At 42.1% G+C, this 11,714-nt stretch overlaps 1 protein-coding gene across 1 annotated transcript in view; it reads right to left on the bottom strand.

Moving 5' to 3' along the window:
* RTTN (rotatin) overlaps positions 1-11,714 on the bottom strand; it is a 130,658-nt gene that overhangs the window by 23,805 nt on the left and 95,139 nt on the right. Inside the window, exons 36-40 of the mRNA XM_023534106.1 lie at positions 11,466-11,664; positions 10,431-10,521; positions 7,317-7,470; positions 4,639-4,776; positions 2,217-2,434 (exon numbers count right to left, since the gene is read on the bottom strand). Of these exons, the coding sequence (XP_023389874.1) occupies positions 2,217-2,434; positions 4,639-4,776; positions 7,317-7,470; positions 10,431-10,521; positions 11,466-11,664 (800 nt within the window). The remainder of the gene's footprint in view (positions 1-2,216; positions 2,435-4,638; positions 4,777-7,316; positions 7,471-10,430; positions 10,522-11,465; positions 11,665-11,714) is intronic.

The raw sequence follows: 11,714 nt of genomic DNA, 5'->3' as shown, positions 1-11,714 counted from the left end.
TGGTAGTGTAAGAAGCTCATGAATAAATATCCCATTTACGGTAGGCATCCATTTTCTCGGAAGTGTGTCATAGGTATAATTCCTTCCTGAACTTTCTCTGTCTTAAACTCGCCTGTGCCCTTCTAACAAACATTGCATGTTCATAGTCTAGTGTTTACATGACCGAGTATGATTTATTAGAAAACACAGTTAAAATAATTGGCTAATGTAGCCATATTCACACAGAACACTTTGTATCGTTTGTAATTTGGAATAAATGGAGAGGAAAATTAGCTAGTCATTAGGAAAATCGTTGAGATATCCTGTGGCTCATTTTCCTTGGCCAAGAAGGTAACAGAAAGATTACAGACACTAACTTTTGTAATAAATAATATTATAAAATATTAGGGGAAAGCCAGGGCAAGGCACAGTTAGCACATTCCTTTGGCATGGCATCTCTCCCGCGCATGCGACTTTGATCCGGTCCATCATCCCTACATGGACCCATACTCATCACAAGCCTAACTGGATTCTCGAAACACAGTGCCGCTAACAAGCAAGATAAAACGGCCTTGGCTTTGGCCTTGGCCTTGGCCTGGTCCGCCTGCAGGTCTTCCAGTTTCACGGGGGCCCCGAGGGCTGGCTGCGGCGGCGGGAACCAAGGTCATGGCTATGGTCAAGGCCCCCAGAGCATGCGGACATTCTGGGCAGCGGGGCAGGGGGCCGGGCCATACCCCTGGCCGAGGGAATGACCCACTGACACCCTAGAGGAGGAAAGATGTAGACGAGAGCAAAGGCCCTTCCCCAGGAGAAAAGTGTCCCACCAGAGCCACAGGTAGGAGGTTAAGGATGCTTTTGGATCAGGGCTGGGGGAGGACTTCTGTAAAGGTGTGAATTTGAGTTTTCGGCTTATAATAGTCTTTAAAGAGCAAAAGAGGACTCAGCTCATCATTGGGGAAAAGAGCCTGGTGGGAACGAGACAGCGGGACAGTGTCCAGGCTGGGCCCTCAACTACGAATAGCTGAGTGAATGAGTGCACAGTAGCTGCAGGGAGGCTGTGTGGCCTCCCAAGAAGTGACTTCAAGAAATGCCATGGGGACTTTTTTCCTCTAGAGATCCAGTATCTTAAAGAATTGCTGGAGACGGAGGAGAAAACGCTGGGGGGCCCTTATGAGCCCCCTTTCCAGTGCTTCGAAGCCAATCGCGGTCTGTCGGACAGGGCAGACAAAGCCCCAAGGAGCGCCGTGATGGCGTCCTTGGGTGGGCTCGAGCAGACAGGGCACCTGTCCTCGCCTTGACCGGCCTCGTCTGCATTCCAGGATGATCAAGGCTGCTGTGCAAAACACACAAGGAGTCATGCCAGAACACTCCGCACAGCCATGATTCTCAGAGGCAGAAAAGGCCAAAACTCCCCGACCCCAAGTAGCCCGGGGACCAGGACAAGTCGGCAGACAGCGAGAATGCGGTACAACATGGCTGCCGACAGGGAAGCGGAAGCAAATCCTTCAGTGGGCAAGGCTTCCACTTCGCCCCTTTCCGTGAGATGACAGAAATCGTGATGCCAAATGGTTACCGAAAAGGAGAATTTTGAATACTGAAAAATCTAGCACTATTCCTATTTGTAGAAAACAGTTCTACGACTTAACAAAACACCTCTAGTGTTTTTCATTGTTAATCAATTTCTGAAGTAATATTTCAGTGATTCTAGAATGTGTTTTGATGAAACAAAAACTTGGCTCATATCCTAAGATTGCAAAAAATAAGCGAAAAGATAAAACCGTCATCTGTACTCGGTAAGGGGGCATTTTCTCACAAATGCAACAACCAGGTCTGCCTACCTCTGCGTACACAACCGCCTTAAGCATACGTGCTTCATTTATATAAATCAAATGTCACTTAGGTGAAGATATTTTCAAGGATGTAACTGTCTTTAAAATGGCAATAAATTATGAATTATATCTGTATTCCTGAAATATAACCATTTGGTCATGAAATGACACATTATTTTGATAAATTGCTGCACTTAGATTACTAATATTTCATTTTGAATTTTTACATCATGTTCTTCTGGTCAACAGGGTGGGACTGGAGAGGAGATGGTTAATTTAACTTTACATACTCTCCTATTATTTAAATGGTCATAATGACAATTATTTTTTAATTCAAATGATTGAAAAACATTTTTTTACAAGACCAAGACTGAAAGTAAAGTTTTAAAATATCAAGAAATCACATACCTGAATAATTACTTCATTAAATCGTTCTAGAGATTTCTGATTTTCCTGAGTTTTATCCAGAAGTGAAGCCATCGTGGGACTGTGGCCTAAATTCATCCTATCCTTATCCCGAAGGCCTCTTTTTGCTTCCTCAGTCAAGAGAATAGAAAGGAAGTGCAGGCTGGCAGTGTGCAGAGCGGGACACGCCGTGGACAAAGCCACGCATTCGCAGAGCATGTCTAGGAGAGAGAATAAGTCTATATGTGAATGTTTGAAAGTGTCCTCAAAACAAGTGGACCAAACTGATTCGAGTGATTTCTAATGAAGTAAAGCTACCCGCAGTTCGCATGTCGCGAGAGTAACTCAGTGTTTAAAAGTAATTTACACAGTACTAAGGCAATATACTAAATCAAGGAATCTACTTAATTTCCATTTTGTTCTCTTGAGAGGTCATTTTTATATGGATGAGTATGTGCGTGCTTGCTTACACGTACATAGTACCTGCTCAGACCCAAACTGAGAGGATCGTGTGTGATCTACTGGGATCCGCAAAGTCTCTAGAGTTTTTAACTTTTTAATTTTTATTTCAGTGTGAATCTAAAAAAAGTTAATATAGCTACACTCTGGATTATCTAGGTTACCACCTTATACGTGATTGTGTTTCTGCTTTCAAACAAGCTGATGCCAAATGGTATTTGAAACAAGTCTTGGCGTGCAGTGTTGGAGTGATGGAGGAACGCAGGTTTCCCGAAGTTCAGACAGAGAGCAGGAGAGCTTACGAACTGATCTGCAAACACAGCAGGGTGGAAGGAACGGGCGGACAGATTCGGAAGACTCTACAATGCATCAGACGTTAATTTCCTGTCGTGAGCACTGATTTAATTTAATCAGAAGAACATTTGCTGCATTACAATAATTTTATTAATTTGATAGCACTGATTTATAATTTTGTTGTTTTTATATTATTTGGGATTCATACCTGTGTTAGAATTATAACCGTAACAATTTCTACCTAGATTTAAGTTACAGAAATTCTTTTGTTTTTTTAAGTAATGTAAGAAAAATAATTTAGTCAGCAGTGAGGTTTCATGAGAACTACGTTCATTTAAATGATGTCTAAATGTTAGTCAAGTTTGAGAAAAGATTATTATAGATAATCTAAGTTACAGAGTGACCGCATGAGTTTTACATATATATGGGCACATGGAATGAAAAATAAGAAAAACAAAAAAAAACAAAAACAACTCCATGGCAAGAAATATTAATGATCTATTTTATTAGTTATGTTTTCATTGACATCACTATTATCAAAGCTAACCGTTTATGTAGTAGGTTATTATTGATTAGCACCATTATTATATAAAACTGTGTGTGTCTTTTGTAGATTTTGAATTTAATATGTTTTTATTTCATCACTAAGAAAAGAGTCAATGGCTTAAATCAAGGCTTAGCAAACGTTTTCTGTAAAGGGCCAGTGAGTTAATATTTTATGTTTCGTGGGCCATAGGCGTTTGTCACAACTATTCAACTCCACCACTGCGGCATGACAGCAGTCCTGAGCAATAAGTAAAGGATTAAGTATGACCATGGTCCAGAAAAACTATCTAAACGAAACAAGCAGTGGACCAGGTTTGACCAGTTGGCTCAGGTGTTCCTTGTGCCTTGCTTCAATATATAAAACATGGAAAAATAAAAGTCAATTGAATTAGTGATAACTTGGAAATTTAAAACTCTCAATTTTGAATACATTTAAACTGGATTTTAATAAAGGTAACATAAATTTTATTTATAAACCCTTCTATAAAAAAGTCTCACTAGGCTAAAATTTAGGAGAAATTATGAAAAGTTAAAGACAGTTATTTAAAAAAATAGTCATTTGTCAAAAAATAATCACTTGTTTAAAAAATAATCATTTGTCTATTCTAATAGGCAACTATTACATGGAAAACACTCTATAAAATTAACTACACTATACTCTTGTCATTTTTGCGCTATAAGAAAATCTTTGTATCTTGAGAGAAGACACTATTTTTATTATAACTTTCCATGTTATTGCGCACAAGGAATTTTATATGTGCAGATTTACCCACTTACAGTTAAGTGCATACATGTAAAAAATGTTTACATGTTTCCACACCAATGCATGAAAATCTATCTCACTGTTTTATCATTATGTCATATGTGTCTTCGTAATGCTACAGGCTTTTCTCACCTGTTTTTATGGCATCTTGAAATGCGTTTCAATTTTCCAAAAATACACTTTTGGGGCTCTTCAAAGCACTGCGAAATCTCAAAACAAGTACCTGGTTTCCCTTTTATCTGTCACGCCATAATTACTTAATTTTAGAGAATACATACATATATATACATAAAATTGTAAATAATGATTATCTTAATTTTTATTAGCAGAAAAACCTCAAGCCTGGTGAGACTATCTCCTTACCGAGCACAGCTGCCCAGTGGCTGGCTAGACCCATTGTGATGGACGGGAGACAGGCGGCACCAGCCTTCCTCAGGAGGGCGGCCAGAAGATTAAATAAATGCGTCCAGGTCTGATAAAATGCCGATATTAACTCCACATCTATAAAATTAATCAAAACATTTCAAGTTATTAATACGAAAAAGAAAAAAGAATCTTCTAAAATACAAAACTCACCAGACACTTCATTCTACTTAAAGCGCCACTGGACGGGGTGTTTGTCAAATGAAGACGGATGTGATTCAGCATGACCTCAAATTTACTTCAACTAATTTCTTTTCCATCGCTTCTTAAAGAAGTCTCCCCTCTACCCTCCTCTAGATAAATATACACTCGCGCACCCTCCCCTTATAAATCACATTCAACAATAAAGTGCGACAAACTGAGCATTAAGCCATCACTTCAGAACTACTTATGGGGCACACTGTAAAAACGAGCCACTGTGCGACTTCTATAAAAGTAAATTTCTCCTATTTTCTTTATCCCCTCTAGCAGCTTTGTGCAAGGATGAAAGCAGAAGACATAATGTGCCACGGTCACGGCAGAAGAGACGAGAATTTCTTTGAAGAACCAGGAAGAGTACTGCCCCACGAGGAAAACCGTGGCGCTGCAGAGGAGGCGCAGCAATTAACCTTCCAGAGTGAGGGCGGCTTCGCCCCTCTCCCGCCTGGCAGACGGGAGCTGGGGGACAGTCACAGCCTGAGGACTGTCCCCCTGTCCACGCCACCGGCCGCATCTGCCAGCTGTGTCCAGCTCCGCTACCACACACTCTGGGCACTGTCGTCTTGGTTTCCGCAGTGCCCGCGGGGCGTCTGGACAGAGAACCTGTCAGGGAGTTTGAGCTGTGAGAAGCCGCGGTGTTTCCCAGCCGCGCTGTGATCATCGCTCCGTAAGAGGGTTTTCAGGCGCAGGCTTCTCGTCGCCATCCCCATGAAACAGTAATTCCACAGATACTGCGTATCTGTTTATGCGCTACCCACATATCTGTACTTCACCAGAGAAAGAGTGTAACATAAAGCTTACTTACTTCATTCAATACAGGCTTAAAAGAGCCAAGTAAAACATTTAAGTTGGAAGTTAAATGAAAAATTCAAAAGCTATTAACATCTAATTTTATAATTGTGCTTGCTGAATAACTTTTACTGTAATTCACTCATAATATTAAAATGTAACAAAATTACATATAAAAATTGCAGATTATGTATACTAGAAATATAATCAATTTTTTATAAAACTATTCAAAACTTTTATTTTTCCAGAAAATAATTTCAATTTCTTAAAAAATATTTTAGTGAACTTTTAACTTCTACTAGATATAAGAAAATAACTATTAACTACTTACTAGATATACATCCAGATGTCACTGATATTTTTCTTTTCAGGACTTGACATAGTTAATGATGGGTTAAGTATTTAACCCATCATTACTTAACCCATCATTAAATAATGTAATTAAATAATAAAATATATAATTAAATTTTATATATTTATAAAATTATATAAATATTATATAATTAAAATATATAATATAATTAAATAATAAAATATATACTATTTTTATTTAATTCTCAAGCCCAAGTCACACACAAAAGCAACAGAATCAATGAAAACATCCGTGAGACAGTCAAGGGCGGCCAGGACGCGCCGGGCGCCTCTCGCCGTGACTCTGGGCCCAGGACTGCTCAGGTCCTCCTGTCACGCCACCGGTTTCGTAGCCCTGACCTTGCATATTTCTTCTGTACCTCCCATGAGCTCGGTGTCAACGCTTTTCGAGGGATACCCAAGAAAATCCATCGAGACAAACTAAGTGCTGAGGACTGAGCTGAGAGCTGGAGGGCCACAAACCACTGCAATGGCATGGACATTTCCCCGGCCCTTTCCCCCAAGAATCGACTTTTGTTCCTTGTGGGGTGACGCCGTCCTCGCAGCACACGCGTGCCACAACCTAATCAGCTTGGCTGGGACGTCACTGCCGCTTGTGAAATTTCCGAGTCAGGAGTTACTGCGCCCCTCTAATGAGACACTGAGGGCTGGCTTTGCTGAGCGTCACCAGACTTAAAGCCAAGCCAATCCACCAGATTCCAAGGAATAAATAAGAGTGAGCTGCTAGGCAGAGAGAATTACTTAATGATCAATTACTTAATTACAGACTATTTTAGACAATAATCATATGTTAATTTTGCTAAAGATTCTACATTGTCTTAATGTTTTACTACTTTTCATCAGTTTATTTTTTAATAATTTTAGACCTTAGGAAATTTCTGATATTAAATGCTAGACTTGCTTATACTTGTTATTGTAAATGAGTTATTTATTAGTAGGTCATCTGGCCTTAGCCATAGTTTATAAGAATAATTAACACTTAAAACTCATTGTACTTTCTAACATTACCTAAAGAACTTTTACCCTCATTTCAGATGACAGCACAGGAGATGGTCCTTCATTATACTATGTGCTGAGGTCAAGTGGTCTCTTGGAACCACTTACACCATCCAAACTATCAAACATGGTATAAAACATCCCAAAATGCTGGCCAAGAACACAACCTGAAACGGAAGCCTGAAGTGAAGATGTGGTGCAGAGTGAGATTTTCTTCCTCAACATCATTTACTTCCACCCTCAACTACAACAAAAAAGTTTACCTATAATGTCTTTGGTGCATATGGTGAGAACTCCAACGACGTTCTTGATAAGAGGTTTCAGAAGCTCATTCTGAATCACAAGGTCAGGCTCTACCAGTAAACACGACTGCAAAAGCCTGGACAAAGAGGACAGGTACTCAAGGAGAAAGCACACCTGTTGGCAAAAGGAGATGAAATAAAATGAACACATCAGATGAAAAGGCCATCTCAGTGATAAAGTATTTTACTTTTCCATGCATTATAATCAATCTTTCCTTGTAACTTGAGTTAATAAAAAACCTAATAAAATATTAATTGCAATTTTTAAAGACCTGAAATAAATACATGGCAGACAAAGCATTATTTTGCTCATAAGCATGTCATTAATGGCCACACAAACACCGTCAACTGTAATGCCAAACAAAGCAATACTTTCAAAGCCAAATTCTGAACTCCATCTAGAGAAAGAAAGCCTTATAAAGGTCTATAAACATAATGTTTAAAGTAGCTAAATCGTGGAATCAATATTCTGGAAGAAGCAGACAAGGGTGTTCCAAAGCCATAAAACCTATATTCTGTAAAGAAAGCAAGATTACAAAATACTGTTCAAATTGCACAACTATGTGGTGGAGAAAGCCAGCCTAATAGCTTAGTTATTGCTACAAATAACATGCAGATTATTCAGTGTTTATCCCCAAATATCCTTTGACATAAAAATACTCCTCTTAATTATAATAGAAAAATTCAATCTTCCCCAATATTATCAATAAAACTATCTCTGGAATGTTGCTTGATACTTATATTATAACAAGTATTAACTGGCAAAAGTATTGTAAAAAAATAATTCTCCGGATAAGTAACAAAGAATAAGCTGTGATGTTGCATTTATCCATTCTCCACCGGCAATGAGATGGTCCACACAAATCACCTTTAGAGAGATGATCTGAAGCCTCTGTGTCTCTCTGTACACGGATGTACACGGATGTACACGGATGTACACACACACACACACACACACACACACATTTTCCCCTCCCGCTACCGAAGTCCGAGCGGGCGTGGTCTCTGGATGAATGATGTCGCTCGACAGTCAGTCACGTAAAGTGAGGGCCAGCAAGAGCGTCAGAGAACAGTTGAGCTGTTAAAGGTTTTTTATAAGTTACCATGCTGAAGATTTCATAAAATACTGATATAGGAGTTCATCAACTCTTACAAAAATCAGACCAACGGCCACAGACTTCAGCACACACGAACCTCCGCTGACATCCATCACCTGTGGGGTTCTGCCTGCACACTCTGCCCGAGCCATGCCCCCCCACCCCGCCTGCTTCCCCACCTCCTCGGGCCCTGCTCACACCTCACCGTCATGGGGCTCTCCTGACCACCCCATCGAAAACCAACAACCCCTCCTGCTTTTCTTACCCTCGTTTATCTGTCACCATCTAATAAAACACATTCTATTTACTGTTTACTATCATCTCCTGCACCCAGGGCATAGGCTCCACGTGGGCAGGGGTGTGTGTTTGCTTTGCTCAGATGTAACACTAGCACCTACGACACAATCTGGCGGAGCAGATGGTCCAGAATTTTTCTAGAATGAATGATCTTGTATAAAGAAAAGCAGCCAGAAGCATCTGGTCTACACGAGACCAGGTAGTGTGATGGTCTGGAGCGGTTCTGGAACCGGCCCCTGTGGGCGGGATCCGGTTCTGGCCCTGACTGTGCGAGCAGACCTGGACCAATTCCTCGACTCTAGACCCTGTCGTGATAAGACAAGGCCACCAACGGTACTTCGTGTGGCTGTCTTGAGGATTACATGAGTTAATACAAACGAGCACCCTGCAAATGTCTGTTACTGTTATTCATTCATCCCATGAGTACTAATGAGCATCTGCCATAGGACAGGCGCCGTGCTCACACTCAGGACCCAGTGACGCCCAAAAAACAGGCAAGGCCCTGACGCCACGGCGCTCCCTGTACCCACTGACCTCATGCCCCCTCGTGGACTCTGCTCCCGCCCCTCTGGCCTCCTGGCTGCTTCCTGGACAGGCCCGACACACCCCAGTCCCGGGGCCCTGCTGCGTCCCATGGCACCAGCTTCCTCACTTACTTCGGGTCACATGTCACTGCCTGAAAGGTCCTCTCCTGACCACCTTGTCCCCTCCCGACTCAGACACCACTTCCTGTCCCTGCTCTGGTGTTCCTTCTTAGGTGACTGCCTAAGCCACCACCGAGCGTATACGGAGTCACTCACGATCTGTCCCCCGGCTGCAGGGAAGGGTCTCTGCTTTAATCACTTCGGGAAGGAGCTGGTGTGCGGCAGGCCCCTGATAAAAGATCTGGTGACTGGACTGACAGAAAAATGGAGGAGAGGGTCATGCAAGTAAAGAAGCAGCCACAAATAACACCTGGCGCTGGGACGAGTGTTTCGAAGCCGATGCGCACGGCGTTACCCAGCCTTGTAAGAAGCGTCTGCCTTATTCGGAAGGTCAAAGAAGCCACTACAGAGCAAGAGGTACTGGTCTAGTCCACCCCTAACCGGCACCCCAAATAAATCTTGTAGCCCTTCCTAACATATGATTTTGAGGTAATGTTTCTATTACAACAACTACACAAAGAACTATCAAGAATACTTTACATACAGATTCTAGCTGTATGCAAGAACTTAAAAATAACAAGTGCCTGTGACGGAACAAAAATTAACGTAGTCTTATCAGACTGGGTTTTGAAAATACACAGAAATTAGTCACTAAGTATTTTAACCACTTCGATTTAGGTGAAAATGACGGCGATAGCCTAAAACCACGGAAGGGGACAGGGACCACACAATGTCCTCCTTTTTCAGTCTGACATTCAAAGATATGCAGACCCTGATTAAACACCTGTAGCTGGTTAAGATGGAATCAGGAACAGAATCCAGTCTTCAAACCCCTCCGCCCTTTTCTACCATCCAAAGGTGTCTCAGGTTAAAACGTCAAGCGACCTATTTCAGATAACCTTATACCACGTTATCTCCCGAGCGATTTTCACCCCCCTCCTACGGTCACTTCATCCTCAGCAGAATTTATGTATCTGGCACTTAAAGCAAACGACACGCAGCAGACACGAGGCCAGAGGCGGACGTGAGGCACGCACCTGAGCCTGGGCATGCTCAACCGGAGCTGACGACGGAAGCGGGGTCTTGAGTTCCTGGACACACGTCTCTATGCGGGTGGCATCTGCAATTCTGTGAAGGACAGAACGAGGAACCCTTCAGATGATTAGTAAGCCTCTAATTAATGATTAATGACTCGGAATTAGGAGTTTGAATGTAACCTTGAATAGAATGCAGGAGAAAGGAGCTGTATAAATAAAGACGCTAAATGTTAATGAAAAGGTATTTTACACTATTTCAGAACCCAGGAAAAGATCTCACAAGATAAATGTGGGAAGCAAAGCATTCTGAAGAAAAATATCTAACGAAACCTTATAAAAGCATCACTTTTAATTCTCACAGTCGTCCCATTAAATAGGTGTTAGCGGTGACACTCCAGAAATTAAAGTGACGTCCCCAACGCGGCACCGCTAGTGAGTGAGTGACCTATAATGAGACCTTCGGGTGGACTGCATTCAATGTCTAAGGCCATTTTTACTATACCATATAACTAATAACAAAACCAGAAAGAGTATGTCAGAGGATTATCAATATTGAATAAATGAAGACCAAATCAAGGTTTCCCTAAATTTTATCAGAATACTTGGCAATAAAAAGATCAGGCTTCCATAACTGTGAATGAATTTTAAAAATGATTTTTCGACCCGTGGACATTGTTCTGATCTGACCATGAGGGAGATAAACTCCCAAACTCCTTCACTTCCACTTAGAATGACCAAGGGCACTGAATATTCCTTATGTGTGGCAGAGGACAAATAGGGTTTAGAACCTCTGAATTTTAAAAATCAGAATTTTTTAAGGAGGGCCTTAATAACAAACATAACAAACAAACAAACCAACATAACAAACCAATACAAGCAGTTTCATCGATTTAAAGTAAAAGCCGTCGAGCCAACTCTGGCAACAGCAAACACCTGCAGTCCAGTGAGCCTGGAAAGGACAAGGTGCGCGGGGCCGTGAGCAGGGCCCGCGTGAGGCGTGCCCCGCCCTGCCTCCCCGGCCGTCCGAGCTCTTACCCACAGAGAAGCGGTATGAGCCGAGCCTGTCGAAGTGCGTGTGCGGTGTCTCGTGGAGCGGCCGCCAGGAGGCTGTCCAACAGGCTGCACAGAGCCGACAGAAGAGGAGGGGTGACCAACACAGCCCGCCCTGGCAGAGCGGCCGCAAGGGACGAGTCCCGAGGATGCCGCGGGGACGCGGCCTCAGGCTGACCTGTTACTGGAGATAAGCACAGAAGCATCACTGTTCTGTCCGCCTGTAGTTACGAG

This window comes from Pteropus vampyrus, unplaced genomic scaffold, assembly GCF_000151845.1.
Source record: "Pteropus vampyrus isolate Shadow unplaced genomic scaffold, Pvam_2.0 Scaffold119, whole genome shotgun sequence".
Taxonomy (NCBI): Eukaryota; Metazoa; Chordata; class Mammalia; order Chiroptera; family Pteropodidae; genus Pteropus; species Pteropus vampyrus.
This window is presented reverse-complemented; position numbering and strand designations above follow the sequence as displayed.